The 17,641-nt window shown below is 40.0% G+C and overlaps 1 protein-coding gene across 2 annotated transcripts in view; it reads right to left on the bottom strand.

Moving 5' to 3' along the window:
* Positions 1-17,641, bottom strand: part of NPR3 (natriuretic peptide receptor 3) — a 72,935-nt gene that overhangs the window by 43,839 nt on the left and 11,455 nt on the right. For both annotated transcript variants that reach the window (XM_047876588.1, XM_047876582.1), the window contains exons 2-3: positions 14,336-14,458; positions 3,716-3,882 (exon numbers count right to left, since the gene is read on the bottom strand). In XM_047876588.1, coding sequence (XP_047732544.1) covers positions 3,716-3,882; positions 14,336-14,458 — 290 coding nt within the window. The remainder of the gene's footprint in view (positions 1-3,715; positions 3,883-14,335; positions 14,459-17,641) is intronic.

The raw sequence follows: 17,641 nt of genomic DNA on the forward strand, positions 1-17,641 counted from the left end.
CAACTGACTGAGCCACTCAGGCGCCCCTCAAATTTTCGCATTTTGAGAATATCACGACCTTTCCAGGGATGCTGCCAACATGCTAAATATGATGAATACAATACTAACATATATGACATAGTGTCAACGATATATTCCAATTTACAGTGCCTACAATAAAAACTGTGTCTGGGGGTGTCAGTTAAGTGTCTGACTCTTGATTTCAGCTCAGGTCATGATCTCACAGTTTGTGAGATCCAGCCTCACATCGGGCTCTGCACTGACAGCGTGCAGCCTGCTTGGGATTCTGTTTCCCTCTCTCTGCCCCTCCCCTGCTTGCTCTCTCTCTCTCTCTCAAATAAACGTTAAAAAAAATTTTTTTAACCTGTGTCCAAAGCCTTTCCCCTAACCTATATTATATAAACTTAAACCTACATTATATAAATTTCGATGCTTGCTATGCTATTTTCGTTTCAGTTTTTCCAACAAAATATGTAATTCTTTCAAAACAAAACAAAACTCCACCAACAAAGAATAGAAGGGAACTTCCATAATCTAAGGACTCTCCCAAAAACTTCACACTCAACATTATGTTTAAACAGTGATATGAACAGATATGAAATGTGTTATATGTTCTTTGTAGTAAAGTTAAGAACAAGGCAGGGATGTCCACTATCACTGCTTATATTCAATTCTGTACTGGAATCCTAGCCAGTGCCATTAAAAGTTTTAATAAAATGTACTTAATTTAATATGCTTAATTTAATGAAGTATACCTTCAATTAAGCATACTTAGGAGAAGAATTGAAAAGAAAGAAAATTGTCTCTATCCACAAGCCATGTGATTGTTCAAAGAATAAGTGGTAAATTTTAGAACTAATAAGAGATTCCACCAAAGTTGCTGGATTTGAAATTGATAGCAGAGGCCGAAGAGCCCATGATGAGTGTCATGAACTGAAATTCTAAGTAAAGAGATAAGACAACCCATTAGTACAAAGAAGAGAAGCAGAATGACCTAGAAAGGAGCTGAGCCCTAGAATGAAGACCACTAAGTCTTTCTAGTTGTGCTAAACATCTCCTGCTGCATTAGAGCAAAGTCTCACACCTGTGAGTCCCAGCTGCACCAGCTCCTGGGTCTTTGGCTCCCACAGCTCCCTCTCCCACAATAGCCCCCACAACCTCCTGTCTAAACTAACCTGATGAACTCAAAAGAGCCCAACTAAAACACACGTAAGTATGAAAAGTAGACATATTTTCAGAACTGGAATAAATTACTATAACGAGCTCTAATTTCTACTCATAATTTTTATTTATTTATAAAGTCAGTTTTAATGATCCCATCATCAGAGGGAAGCAGTATTAAAATCCACAACTACAACTAATCTCTAAAGCACTGACACATGGTTTGGAATATGTTATGGATCTTTGTAGCAGGTACAAAGATACATACTTCTTTTGCCCAAGAAGTATCATTATGTTGGACAGCCTCTACTGTAATACTTTAACTTCAACAGCCTCAGGTAGGAGGCCAAACAAAATGTGCTCAGTGCCCTTTACATTCTTTCCTATTCCTGAGGCAAAGGATTTGGATAATGACAATACTATCATAGGTTTCCTTCAACTTGGTCTCTATTGCAAAAGTTCTACTTTCATTATTCAGAACCCACTCTCCAATATGGTAGCCACTAGTCACATGACTACTGAGCATTTGAACTGAATTTAGATATGCTATTAGGGTAAAACACACACTGAATTTCAAAGACTTTATATAATAAAAAAGAATATATAATCTCATCCATAATTTTTATATTGATTAAATGTTGAAAGAACATTTTATATGTGAGTTAAATAAAATGTATTATTCAAATTAATTTGACCTGGTTATTTTAACTTTTAAAAAATGTAGCTACTAGTTTTGAAGGGGAACATGCACCCCAATGTTTATAGCAGCACTATCAACAATAGCCAAATTATAGAAAGAGCCCAAATGTCCATTGACTGATGAATGGATAGAGAAGATGCGGTATATACTTACAATGGAATATTACTCAGTGATCAAAAAGAATGAAATCTTGCTATTTGCAACAACAGAGATGGAACTAGGGTGTATTAATGCTAAGCAAAATAAATCAGAGAAAGACAAATATCACATGATTTCACTTCTATGTGGAATTTAAAATACAAAACAGATGAACGTAAGGGAAGGGAAGCAAAAATAATATAAAAACAGAGAGGGAGACAAACCATAAGAGACTCTTAAATGCAGAGACCAAACTGCCAGTTGCTGGAGGAATGTTGGGTGGGGGGACGTGCTAAATGGGCAAGAGGCATTAAAAGGAGGGCACTTGTTGGGATGAGCACTGGCTGTTATATGTAAGTGATAAATCGCTAAATCCTATTCCTGAAATCATTTAAAAAATATAGCTACTAGAAATTTTAAATTACATACATGGCTCACATTTGCATATACACACACCTTTTGGCTTTCTAAATCAGAACCATCCAGTATGTATGCATATGTATATTATACACATATATAGCATTTAAGCCATGAATAAATATATTTATGAGAACTTTTATACGTTATTTGATAGCAAATCATTCTTACAAAGACAGGTATAATATAATAATAGCATAAAAGAGGCCTCATTTATTGAGCTCCAACTTTGTGATGCGGATAGCACTAAAAGCTTCAGATAGATTATCTGTAATCCTTCCAACAGGGAGCCAGTAGTTTGGACAAAGACTGTGTGATTTGCCCCAGATCACACTCCTAAAAAGTGTTCAACTCAAGCTCTGAATGTAGGTCTGAGGACAATGTCTGCACCCTGTACTCCTTCAAATAAGGAAATCAAGAGAGGCCCTGTTTGGAAGGGACCAAATGAGGCTCGTCTTACGAAGATGGTCATTATCCACTTTGGGCAAGGACTATCCAAAGCCATATATCTATCATTAAGAAGGTGCTCCTTTTCCCCTTTGGACACTGTGGAATGAACAGTTTTGAAAACCGGCACACACACAACCCCCCAACCAGCCTGAGGAGTGCACTGCTCACCCTGCTCTGAGAAAGAATTTGCTGGAAGGACACAGAGTTTGAGCGCCCGCATAGCAAAGTACACCAGAAGCAGCAAAACAATGGCACCAAGTGAGGTGTGGCCGGCTGTCTTTGGTGCCACCTCTCAGATGAGTTCTCTGCTCAATCCTTAGTGTGGCCAAAGCTTCTGACCCTAGTCCACCCTCGGAAAATGCATCAGTAAAACACCACTGATGGAGTGGGAAGCTCGAGAATACCCAAGGGGAAGTGACGCTACCACAGGAGAGAAAAGCAGAGTCGCCAAAAAGATGGCCGAAAGAAAGAGCCTTCTAAAACCCAAAATATCTTATGCCATCAAGCTTTGGAAAAATTAGGCATGCAAAACTTTGGCATTCCTTCGTCCATCTTCTCCCCCACCATGCTCCCAGTCGAATAAGCCTTGGAAGTCTACAGACATCTGCTCAGCGTGGCCACAAGTACCCACAGAAAGCAATTCTCCTTCCTGCAGCAGTTGGAAAAGTGGGGTGACGGACATGGAGGAGGGGGGAACTGGTCAGAAAAAAAAAGGCGAAAAGTTCAGTGACATTCAGACGTGAACCTAGGGATTTTTGAATGGTTCAGAATAGGACACTGTCACCTCTGATTTAATTAGAAGACTGTTTTCGGGATGCTGAAGGTCTCGGCTCATAATCAAGCACTTACATAATCCTCCTCATTGAGTCCTTGTTTCTCAACAGAACTTTTCACCTCCATGGAAAACTTCTCAAACTCAGGTTTCACTGTCCTCAGTAGAGTGATTGTTTGGAGGGATGAGTATGCTTGCTTAGCTTCAAAGTCATGCTTGTCTCCTCTCTTCCACGAGCCATCTCCTACAGAGAAAGAAAAATATTTATAATTCCAAGGCAGTCACCATAAAGGGATCATTCTCCCTCTTCAGCTGCAGCGTGTCACTACATGTTACTTTTGGCAGCTGGGGCAAGCGGTATTGTCACAGTTCTGCACTTGGATATAACGTGACCACATCAAGATCCTCAAAGGAGAAGAAGGCCTTTTGGACACGTGTTCCTTTGAAATGGGAGAGGAACATAAAAGCACTGTGGACTTCACTGCCTCAACCACATAACTGTAATTTTCAGCACCTGAGAATCCAGCACTGGAGGAGTAAGAAGTAAATTTATCTTCCTTTCCATTCACATTTTTTTAATACCTACAATCAACCGTGGAGGTCAACCGAGTTGTTACTACTGTGCAACAAACCTGATGTTATGTAGATGTGGAATGACAGGGGAGTCTATGTGTGACAACACAAGTCTTGTGCACAAGACTTATGCACAAGTATGATAAAGCTGGCACCATTCACAGGGAAAAGTTTGACATTATTGATATTCTTTGAAATATTTCTGGAATCTCTTCAGAATAAAAGCAGCTCAGGTGAACACGAGGGTTTATATCTCTGTAGTGTTGGGAGCACCATAACAATTATTTTTTGGACAATATTCGTCAGTGCATCAATAGTAACAAAATTAAAATTGCTAACATTGATTGGACATATATAACAATAAAAGCTCTGTTTATTGAGCACTTTATACATATAAACTCATTGAATCTTTACAAGACTCTCTGTGATTCGGGCACATTATCCTATGTTACAGATGAGGAAACTGAGGCATTGAGAAGAAACTGGGTCCTCCCTGCTTCACAGCACTCCCTCTCACAAAAGCAAAGGCAGATTACATGGATAAGAATCATTACTCTTCTAGTTATGATTTCATTTTTGAGGAAATATGTGGCCTGCAGGACCCCAAAAGGAAACATGGGCTTCCAACATGTGGCAATAAACTGTTGTTTCTATGAATTACCATTATGACCCCTACAGATCTCTGGAAATACAACAAGGAATTCAGCCCGCTAGAGTTCAACATCAAAGTCAGTTGTTCACACCAAGCCCCTAGTCCACAGTGGACACGTGGAGCCCAGCAGCTAAGCAGTGAGGATGTCTGGGGAGTGTGCAGCCAGGACTCGGGGCACTCACTCTGCTCTTATAGACAAAGCTCCATAAACAGTCGGTGGCTCTGGAACTTCTACCACAGCTTAAATCAGACAAACATTAACTAACTGTATACCACACACAAGGTTCTGTGATAGCCAGCACAGGACACGTCATGAATGTCTTGAACAGTCTCCACCACCATCACAGAGGGGTTTAGAGGGGCACCTGGGTGGCTCAGTCAGCTGGGCATCTGACTCTTGGTTTCGGCTCAGGTCATGATCTCACAGCTATAAGATTAAGCCCCCCGTTAAGCTCCACACTGGGTGTGGCACCTGCTTGGGAGCCTCTCTCCCCTTCTCTCTCTCTCTCTCTCTCTCTCTCTCTCTCTCTCTCTCTCAAAAAAAAAAAAAAAAGAGGGATTCAGAAATAGACACGTAAATAACTGAAGTTATTACAGGGTAACAGTTAGCTTACTATAGCAGGAGGCGGGGGAATACAAAGAAACAATGCAGAGGGTAGAGGAAGAGGCAAGAGGCTCCCACACTCCTAAGGGGGATGGTTTCGAGGGAGGTGGAGGAGCAGGTATCGGCTGGTCCTAAATGTGTGAATAGGATTTTAATAGAAGGAGAGCAGGATGGAAAGGCGTACTTGGCAGAGCCTGTGGCACAGGCAAAGGTGCAAATGTGTATGACATCAAGTAGGCAGCTGGGAGCCTCAGTCTAGAGCATGAGAAAAGGCAGAGGCAAAGAATTTATTTGTGGGGGCATCTGTATAACCATAATCCTATTAATAGCAACCATTTATTAATTGCTTACTCTGTGCCAGGGAGCTGTTAAAAGATAAATAAGACAGAGCTGAGGACAGAATTCATTAAGGACTAGATCCACTCTCAATGAGCACAGATTAAATTTCAAGCCACCAAACAAAACTTGACAAAGTCCTCCTCCTTCATATGAAACCTCCCAAACACCAAGGAAGCGGCAACATGCACGGCAGCTGTGCCCGTAGTGAGTGAGTTACAGCCACTGCCACCAGCCAGGGGACCCAGCGGGTGCTCAAGACCCAGGCAACACAGTCTCTGTTAAGGAGCCAGATCCATTTGCCAGGAAGACCCCCAATTCTAAGAATGTCCAGAACATTCTTCATCCCAAAGAGGAACCCATTTCTTATAAGCATGCAATCAATACTTATTGATTCATTTATAATTGATTTGAGATACCAAGACTCAAAAGGAATGGTATTTTGTAGGCAAAGAGGGTCAGAGTTTCTAAGCTCCGGGAAAGAGTATTCTCCAAACACAGAAGAAAGAAAATACTTAACCCTAAAGGGTTTTATTCTGTGGAATTAGAAAATACATATACAACTGGAAACAGTAACTATCTCTGTTATGAAACTGGAAAACACTCTTTTCTGAAAGAAGTGAAATCCAATGTAATAAATCTGTCTACCACAATCCAAAGAGGAATAACTGTAGAGTTTTGTCTTCTAGAAAAAAAATGGAAACAATAATGCTTAAATAAATCTGAGCCAAACTAAATAGTTCCCTTGTCACAACCATAATCGATACTGTAACTTCTCACTTTTGTGGGCATTTCTTATTGTAATGTCAGTAACATTTCCCATACACAGGGTGTTGAACACTGGAAAAGCAGAGTTAGCTTGGCATGATGCCCCATCAGCGAGGACAAATTTAATTCAGTAGACAACTGGGTGCCTCTAGAGATTTACGACTGTAACAGAAGAATGACATGATCAGAATCATGCCTTGGGAAATAGCAATGGATTACTACGGGGAGACACGGAGGGTTCACAGCCACAGTAATCCAGGCAAGAGGTTACAAGAGGCTCTAATGGGAAGTCACACACCAAAAAACCAAACATGGCTCTTTGGGTAGTTAGAATTACAGGAAAATTTTTTCTTTTCTTTTTTTTTTTGCATTTTTCTGAATCTAGTAAATTATAAATACAAAATATTTACTGCTTTTACAATTGTAAGAGGGAGAGTCCTTGAGAATAAAAGCAGAGGACAGTGCAAGAGGAATCTCAAGACTCTGAAGAGTTAGGGAGTGAGGGACAACAAAAAGAGAGGCACGTCGCTGATGACGCCAAAGAGGAAAGGAAAATGGGATGTTATTAAAGGAAAGCGCAGAGCCAGATGGCGGAAGAGGGATATGAGGTGGAAATGGTAATGACTTCAGTTAAGGTCACGGTCAACCCAAGGTGACTAACTACAGAATGCCCAAGTGACAACACCAGGCTAGAGTTGGAAATAGCAGTCTGACGCCAGAAAAAGGAGTGAGCACTAGAGAGTATTGGATGCCATTTCCAAATGGCTTCAAGTGAAACCAGGGAGTGACCACATTGGATAAGAAAGAGAAGGAGAAGGGTTGAGCACAGACACCTTGTGGATGCTGTTTCTAGTGGGCAAGAGGAGGAAGAGGAGACAGAGAGGAGCTAACAGAGAACCAAAGAATGCTGTGCCACCAAAACCAAGAAAAACAGGGTTAGGGAGTGGGGAAGAGGAGAAGGTGGGTGATGGGCATTGAAGAGGGCACTTGTTGGGATGAGCACTGGGTGTTGTATGGAAACCAATTTGACAATAAATTATATTTAAAAAAAAAAAAAAGAAAGAAAAACAGGATTTCCAGAAACAAATGGGTGGAAACAATACAGAATTCTCTGGAGCTGTGCTGCCTAATAGAGCAGCCACCAGCCACATGTGTGACAATTTACATTTAAATTAATTAAAATTAAATAAAATTTTAAATTTGGTTCCTCGGTCACACTTGGCCACATTTCAGGTGCTCAATGGCTCCGTGTGGCTAGTAGCCACCATACTGGGCAACCTAGAACAGAACAGAGGCAGCGTCACAGAAAGTTTCACTGGACAGCACTGCTTTAGAGGCACAGAGACTTGTTCTGAGGTAGGCCAATGGCTTTGGTAGTGAGGTCATTGGTGACCTTGATGATGGCACTTTCAGAGTGGTGAGCACTAATGTCATATTCTTTCAATGCTCCCTAGCAAGGGATCAAGAAGATGAAAAAGAAGTCTGCTAGTGAAAAGTAGGGCAGGGAAGGTGATTCTTTGAAGTTGGTTCAGGAGTGAGGAAAGTGTTGCTTTGTTTTGTTTTAAACATCATGGAGTCCCAAGCTAGCATTTAGAGTAAGGGCACAGAATATTTGTGAAAGAGGAAGTAACCTGCTCACCATCAAGCCCTCCTGTGGCCAGGGAGCTGGAACTGGCAAAAGGTACCCACACTGGGATAACAAGCTGAAACATCACAGAATACATCCAAGAAATGAATGCCTGGAGTTCACCTGGACTGACCTTGCCTCACTCTACCCTCTCCGAATGTCTAGGTGTTAAGTGCTTGTCATGAGCTAGGCTGGTCCAGTCTTCCTCCCATCAGTAATAACAGCACCACTTACTGCGTGATTCTATTGTGAATGGCATTTCCTATAGCATTTCATTCTTTATTCCTCATAAAAACTCCATGAAGAAGATCTAAGTATGATTGCCACCTTCCAGACAAGGAAACTGCGGCTCAAGGAAATTAATGTGCCCCAAGCCACTTAGCTAATAAACAACAGTGGCAGGATTCAAATGCAAGCCAGACTCAAACACTGGTGCCATGCCATACCTGCTCTACCTTCATTTCATCAGAGTTTGGGGTGTTCCAAGCTTTAAAACTGAGCAACTCAATGGGATGACAAAAATGTTAAAAACAAAGTAACACAGAAAGAAAGATCAGAGGAGGAAGAGTCTAAATGTTACAGTTCAAAGATTGTATGAAAGTTCTTTTTCTTTTCTCATGATCACAAACTGACTTTAATGGGCATATACTATTTTTATAGCAAAACATAATAAATCTAATCTCTCCTCAATGTTTCTATTTTTCCATTTTTAGCAAGTCAATTTATGTGCATCACCTAGCTCTACTTCACTTTCATCTTCACCTTAATTAGTGTTCTCTGAGTTAATCAGGAAGTCAAGAAAGCTCTACAGTAATCTTACAGTCCTGGACAGGATCACCTAAATAACCTGCCACCTAACTTACATCCAAAGACAATAATGCCAATGAATAAGAATGCCAAGAGGTGCTATTAAAAACTCTACAAGGCAATATATATCATCTTCTCTCTAGATTTTGTTAAACCTATCCTTTCGGTCTTATTTTCCATCGTTTGAATCCCCTACCCCCCATAGTATATTCTGAATTCCTGTGACAATATAATTTGGGCAAATCTGATAATTTTTTTGAGTACTCATCAAGACCAAACAATCCAGTAATCAGTAAATATGAACACAGTGTCCATATGTTTTTTTAATCCAATGGCAAGTTAAGTATTAATTAAAAGAGAGCCTTTTCCTAGAACTTGTATGGAGGAAGCACAGGGAGAGGAGGATGTTGAAAAACTTTTCCTGAACATATATCTGGTGATTCAGGCACAGAATCTCAGAGAGGACCCTTTACTGATAATGGACACCAGAATCTTGGTCCAGGTCCCCCTGCCTGCCATAACATTCTGTCTACTGTTTCTACTCTGAGGAGGAAAGGGCTTCAGGGTCTGTGGCAAACATGGACATTTGTTTCCCATCATCCATTCTTCTTTCTCCATTAGTAACAGATTCCTAAATTGATTTGGGACAACAATGAGTCCAGCTGAAAGCGCACATTTACTGCCCTCCCTCACAACTAGGGGTAGCAAATGATATGTAAGAAGTTAATGAGAGAGGCTTCCAGAGAGCCTTCAAACAGAACTGAGTCAACGGAGATGGTCTCTTTCCCCCTTCATCTTGCCTAGATTGAAGACACAATCCCTGGAGTCCTAGCCACCATCTTGTGATCTTGAGGATGGACACCGTTCACTAAGATTAAAGGTGCCAAAAAACAGAAGAAGTTTGCATCCTTGATGACATTATGGAACGACCACCTCTGCTCTCAACTGCCCACCTCTGTAAAGGATAAACTTCTACATTTGTTTAAATCACTATAGGTGAGAGTTTTGCATGCAGATGTAATTCTTAATGCACCTACATCCATTCCTAGGCTGTATTAGATAAAGTTGGTTAATTTGTTAATGGAATGTATGGCCTGAACTTATCTATAAAACTATACCAAGAAGAGTTTATGAACTTACCATTTTTTGAGTACTATATATAATCATCAAAGCAAACTAACACTAATAATAAAGCTAATATTTATTAAACACTCATTATGTTTCAAGAAGTTTTCTATGTATCTCACATACATTATCTCATTTATTACTCAGCCTGATACGAAGAAGTAAGTACTATTATTATCATTAGAAGAAACTAAGACTTGCAGGGGAGGGCAGGGTTGCATCAATTTGCCAAGAGCACAGACCCTCAGAGAGACTGATGCCAGAGCCCAAAACCTGACAACCATCAGGTGAAAAAGAAAGGGTACCTAATCAGAAACACCAAGGATACGTTGTAGGTTATATAGAGTACACTGTGTAACTCTGCAATTAAATTTTCAAGAAGCAGAAAAACTGAATTCATGGAAAAAATATGTTTTAAAAAGTTGACCCAAAATTACACTGATTATACACTAATACAATGCAATGAGAACGACAGAGCATCGCTTTTGTAGTACTCTTGCCAAATAAGTTTAAACTCAATCTTACCATGTGAAAACAACAGGTAAATCCAAACTGGGAGACATTCTACAAAATAACAAACTCATCAGAAGTGTCAGGTCATAAGTGACAAAGATTAAGAAAATATCACAGATTGGTAAAGATTAAGGAGATACAACAACTAAATGGTTTGGATCCTGGAACAGAAAAAGATCATTAGGAGGAAAGGTAGTAAATTTCAAATAAGACTTGTAGTTTAGTTAGTAGTATTGTACCAATGTTAATATTCTTATTTTGATAATTGTACTATGGTTATTTAAGTTGTTAACATTAGAGGGATCTGGGTAAAAGATATACATGAACTCTCTATATTATTTTTGCAGATTTTCTTTAAGTCTAAAATTATTTCAAAACTATTTTTTTAAGTTTTTCAAAAATTACCTCTAAAAAGAAGTTAGGTCCAGATACAGAGTTGAATTGTTTCCATCTTTCAAGGAATATTCTTATGGTATATAAACTGTTCTAGAGCACAAAAACAATGGAAAGTGTCCCGATTAATTTTATAAAGCTAATATAAACTTGACATTAAAACTGGCAATACCACCTCAAGGCAAGAAAACTACTGTCCAATCTCACTCATGAATATAGACTCAAAAATCCTAAATAAGATTCTAAAAACATAAAATCAGCAGTGCATCTAAAAAAGTCATCATGACAAAATGTACTTAATTCCAAGAATACTGCAAGGACTCAATATTAGGAAATCTATTAAAAGTATATGTCAAGTGTATTTGATAACATTCACTGCTCATTTCCAATTTTTAAAACCACACTTAAGAAACTAGAAATAAAAGGATACCTTAACATGTGCTTCAGTTCAAGAAGTCAAAAATTAATATAATGTATATATTATATATATATTATATTATATATATAATATAATAGTATTCTGGAGGTTCTTGCCAATGCAATAAGAAAAGAAAAATATATATTCAACTTCAAAATGAGGGAAAAACTCTTGTCCTATATGAAAATTATATAAAAACTACTGGAACAGAGGATTTAATATGTGGAATTCTAAAATAAATAAATAAAAATTCATAGCTTATCTACATAACAACTACAATTATAAAATGTAATGGGAAATGATCACCATCATAGTAACAACCAGAAAACATAACCTCTAAGAATGAACTCAACAAGAATGGTACAGAACATAAATAAAGAAACTGAAAAACTTAGCTTATGGACATAAAAAGAAGTTCAAATATATAAAATAATTTAAAAGTTAGACGATGTAAGGATGCAGAAAAACAGACAATCTCATAGCTTGTTGCAAAAGCATAAAGTGGTAAACCTCTTTACAGGTCAACTTGGCAATATCTATCAAAACTTAAAACTTTTGACCCAGAAATTCTACTTCAAGAAACTTATCCTACAGATAATATGTATGTATAACTATGTGTATGTGCGTGTGTGCACGCACATACAAAGCCACTCGATATAGGACTGTTCTTAATAGTAAAAAGCTGAGAACAGCATACATATTGAAAAATGACAGACTATTTACATAAAGATGGCATATCAGCATTACAAAATACTATGTAGCCACACTTTAAACAGTATCAACACTTTATTAAAAAATATTTTCGGGGCGCCTGGGTGGCACAGTCGGTTAAGCGTCCGACTTCAACCAGGTCACGATCTCGCGGTCCGTGAGTTCGAGCCCCGCGTCGGGCTCTGGGCTGATGGCTCAGAGCCTGGAGCCTGTTTCCGATTCTGTGTCTCCCTCTCTCTCTGCCCCTCCCCCGTTCATGCTCTGTCTCTCTCTGTCCCAAAAATAAATAAACGTTGAAAAAAAAAATTAAAAAAAAAAAAATATTTTCATGGGGCGCCTGGGTGGCGCAGTCGGTTAAGCGTCTGACTTCAGCCAGGTCACGATCTCGCGGTCCGTGAGTTCGAGCCCCGCGTCCGGCTCTGGGCTGATGGCTCAGAGCCTGGAGCCTGTTTCCGATTCTGTGTCTCCCTCTCTCTCTGCCCCTCCCCCGTTCACGCTCTGTCTCTCTCTGTCCCAAAAATAAATAAACGTTGAAAAAAAAAATATTTTCGTAAATATGTTTTTTTATAAAATAAGCAAGACGTACATACTTCTACATATTATCAATATACTTTTAGCTGGGTGGCAGAATTATAGTAACTTACTTTCTGCCCTGTGATTTTCTATTTCTCTCAAATTTTCTTAACACTCATGTATTATAATTAGCAAGGAAAAGTAATACAAGCTTTACCTGCAGATGCAAGAAATTCTGGTACCTAATATTTGCATTGCCCTGGCCCATTTATACTGTGCATTCACATCATTTTCTCCAAATAAATACTATGTTTGCATTACCAACTTACAAAACTCAGGATAAATGTTTTTCATTTTTCACCAGTCTCTACTACTATCTCAGTAAACTTAATGCTATAGCCAATAACATAATTACATTCTGATCTGTGGTCAAAAAGTGAAAGCAGCACTTTGCTTATGCAAAGAGAAGGGGAAAGACAACCATGGCAGCAAGGAGGAAAAACATGGTGTTTACCCTACAAGCCTCAAATCTCCAATCTTATCCACTACAGGAAGCTGTAGCTACTTGTGTTTCATCAACTTTTGTTTAACCCTGTGAGAACTGTGTTTTATTATCTGTTTATGCACAATGCTCTATTGCTTGGGTTGCTTGAATAAGCCAGGGTATCAGAGCAGGAAACTGAGGTGGATGCTTCAATGCCTAGATCCTGTCTAACCATATCTCAACAGCAAGAACTGGGAAGTCGAGCTCAGCATAAACAAGCCACTTGCGATAAGCACACTTATGATTCCCTATAACTGCTCAGCTTTGAGCAGTCAAGATGCAGTATTTAAGAAAATGTGCCATTGCTCTATACTGTCTCCTTCAGAGAGAGCCCTAATCACATATGGAGAAAATGTTTTGTATCTGTGATCTTCATAGCCTTCTTAAACACCCTCCATCACAGGAACACTGGGAACTTCCCCGGATCCATTTTAAGAAATTATATTCTTTCAATCATATGTGTTGATGGATCTCGAACTTCTACAAAGGAGAAGCTTAATGGGCAGTAATCTGGAAGGAAGAGGGGCTGGGAGCAGTAGCTTTTAAAATGTTTTACCTCAATTTACAGTAATAGTTGTTTTACTTTCACACTATAACCCATTACAAACACATGTGTAACATGCATAAATATATACACACATACAATTATATTTCCAAAATAAAAGTTTTATGAAATAATACACATGCAATGTGTAATACACTTTGACATGTTCTATTATGTTGATATATTCTAGTCTATTCTATTAAAAATTATGCCCAAATCTCACTAACATTCTTCCAATAGTCAATCATGGTGGCAACCTGCAGTTGGAAACACACTGAGGAGGGGTCTTTAGGGCCTGGATTTACAACCATCTGGAGGACTGGAGAGAGCTATGCTCACTCCCAAACAAGTCTGTTGCCATCACCAGTATGAGGTATCTGCTTGCTGAGTTCTCAGAGAAGAAAAGCATGAGAACTTACAAGAAGTCCCCAGAGTGTTCAATATCACAGATTTCTAAAACCCTTTTTATGGAACCAGATCTATTGAGGTAATTCAAATTACTGGCTTTCTCATGACCTCGTTTTGACACCTTCGAGGGAGGGGAGACTGGAAGCGGTATAAGCATTTACCGTAGGAAGAGCTGTTGAAGAGCTCGATGTTGAAGAAGGCGTAGTCTCCACTGGTCATCCCGTGCTTGTGCGCTGCCAGCATGATGCCCCGGACCGTGTCACTGCTTGCACACATGATCACCACTGGGGAAGGAGGAACAAACAACATGCATGAAACACCCCTTCCCAGAGGATAGTGGGGACGCGGAAACCAGGGGAGGGAGACAGGGTACTAATATAGCCCTTAAAGCATCTCCTCACTCATTACTTACTAATTACAGAGGGAGTGAATAGTAACTTTACAGTGGAGAAAGCAAGCGGTCACCGGCATAACCAAGTGATGGAAGCCAATATCATCAACCATGGGAACACATTGAGGAGCTTACACCCAGGATCCAAATGTCAGATGGGCAACATAAATCTAATCAGGAGAGAGGCCAAAAACTCAACTTGGGGGACCGTCTATAGAATAGTTGTCCTCTGCTCATGAAAAGGATCAGTTTCATGAAAACAAAGACAGCCTGACGAAATGTTCTAAACTAAAAAGACTTTTAGGAGCAGAAAATTAAATACCGTGTGTGATTCTGGATCCTAAAAAAAATAATAAAAAAGTGTCGCTATAAAGGGCATTATTGAGACAACCGGAGAAATCTGAATAAGTCTGTAAATTAGATAGCAGTGTTGCGTCTGTGTTCAAGTTTTTGCTTTTCATATTTATACTGTGGTTACGTAAGTGAATGCCCTTGTTCTTAAGAAACACGGACTTAAGTATTTACGGGTAAGGGAACATGATGGCCCTACTTCTCAAATGGTCCATAAAAAGATCATTGTGTGAGTGAGTGTGTGTGTGTGTGTGTGTGTGTGTGTGTGTGTGTTTGAAGAGGAGTAGGAGAAGGAGGAGGGGAGAGATTTGGAATGAAAGCATATGTGGCAAAATGTTAATAATTGGTAACAATCTGGGTGAAGGCTGTGCAAAGGTTCTTTATACTTTCTTACATCTTTTCCAAAAGTGTAAAATTACTTCAAAATAAAGTTTTTTAAAAATACCTCAAATGTATCATCAGATTTACCCAATATAAGCCAGTCAAGTGTGTCAACTGCTTTTAATACTTAACAGCATGGAAAATACATTTTCCTGAAGAAGCAAACTGAATGGTTTGAGGGAGAACAGTCATTTGGCAAATCAGGATTCAGTGAGGGGTATAAGCTTTCTGCTGTCTGAATTTTGAAACATTTTTCTCAAGCTGTCTCAACGTATATAGGAAATAGTTAACAGAATTCCAGGCCCCACCTCATGTTCTCTCAGCTTATACCCACACTTGTCAAACTTGAGAAGCTTTAAACAGCTCCAGAACATTGTTGCCCGCCACATAAGAGCTACATCAGCCAACAGTGAAGTGGGTACCTGGCCGTTATCTAGTTAATTTGATCATTGTTGATGGCCCTGGTCCATCAAAACACAGACCACTGTGTTTTGCTGCATACATGGAAACAGAAGCCCTGGAGAGGTCTGGGGGCTATAACCATATTATCACCATGCATGCAGCCCTCCGCAATGTACACGTTCTTTGAAAAAGCATGGGTGCTGAAAGACGTAAAACAAACCTACGTGAAGGTTTACGCACTTGATATTCTGTTTACTGTGCATGTTAATTCAAAGTGTTCAATCATGACTCTGACATTTCTTACCACAAAAGGGCTCTGTATGCAGGGTAAAAGCTCTGAAAAACAAGTTTTAACAATACAAAACTCCTAAAGGTCTATAACTGTGGGGATAGGTGTTATCTGTGCCTGGAAATATTGTTATATATTTGGAATAAATAGTCAAATTCCAAAGTGCCTTAGCAAGGAAGCTTTCAAAGAAACTCTTCATCGCTTATTATGACCTAGACCCTTGTTTTAGCTCTGATTCAATTCTCGACCCTGGAATGACAAAAGAGCCATAGAGTCCTACAGAGCAGCCAATAAGGACAAGGCTGAGGCTGAACAAGTTTGAAAAGCACAGATTCCAAGAGTGGGCATCTGCAGAAGGCCCTGGGAGGCTCTGGCTGACTGTCCAGCAGCTCTTACCAGCTTTTGATCAACTGATCATAGTCTGGAGCTTGGCTCTAAACCCCTGGATATAGAACCTGATTCTGTCAGCACATAAAAAATAGAGTCATTGCTTAGAGGCAGAGTCCCAATAACCTAACTCAGATGTTTTGGGTTTTTTTTTTTAATGGTTATTCATTTTTGAGAGAGAGAGAGAGAGAGACAGAGGGTGAGCAGGGGCAGGAGCAGGGAGAGAGGGGGACACAGAATCTGAAGCAGGCTTCGGGCTCCAGGCTGTCAGCACAGAGCCCGATGCAGGGCCTGAACCCACGAACCATGAGATCATGACCTGAGCCAAAGTCAGACGCTTAACTGACTGAGCCACCCAGGCACCCCCTAACTCAGATGTGTTTAGGCACCCTGAGACGCAGATTACTTGATTTCAATGATAACCAGAGTGGTCACGAACACATTTGTGTCAGCATATACCTGGGCATGCCAACTGATAAGCCAAATTGTAAGGTAGTAGAATGCTAGTGAGGATGAAATCAGACTCAGGGACGTCAGTTGGAGGATTCAGGCACCCAAAGGCACCAGGCCATACAAGTGCTATACCTGGCCCAGGACCGAGCAGGCGGTGTCGTTAGGCCAGAGCACAAGCTTCCCCAAGTCCTGGACAGGCTATGCCCAACACCTGCCCCTCTATCACTTCTTTGTCTATTTTTACAGTCCTGGCCCATCTCCTCCCTATTCCTATCACCACCAAGACCAAACCTTCTGACAGACATATTCTTTCTTTAAAATGTCAGTACCTGCTTGGGCTGAGCAAGAGTGACCCACAGCAGCAGTGTGTCTATGTAAGCACACTTTGATTATTTTTTTTTAAGGTTTATTTATTTTTGAGAGAGAGAGAGAGAGAGAGAGCGCGCGAGCACAAGCGGGGGAGGGGCAGAAAGAGACAGAGACAGAGGATCCCAAGAAGGCTCTGCACTGACAGCAATGAGCCCGATGTGGGGCTTGAACCCACAGACGGTGAGATCATGACCTGAGCCAAAGTCAGATGCTCAACCGATTGAGCCACCTAAGTGCCCCGATTTTGATTATTTTATACCTCATCCACTTTGTGTTGACCATGTAGTTAAACTCTCAAAAAGGAAATCTTAATTTCCAAGTCCATGGACAGGATATCGTTTTTTTCTTGCATAAAACAAACCCATAATGTACATTATCATCCAGTTTAAGTTGGAACAAGTACTCACAGACACCAGCAGAGCAGAGACAATGCAGAATCCTTCT

Source organism: Prionailurus viverrinus, chromosome A1 (genome assembly GCF_022837055.1).
Source record: "Prionailurus viverrinus isolate Anna chromosome A1, UM_Priviv_1.0, whole genome shotgun sequence".
Lineage (NCBI taxonomy): Eukaryota > Metazoa > Chordata > Mammalia > Carnivora > Felidae > Prionailurus > Prionailurus viverrinus.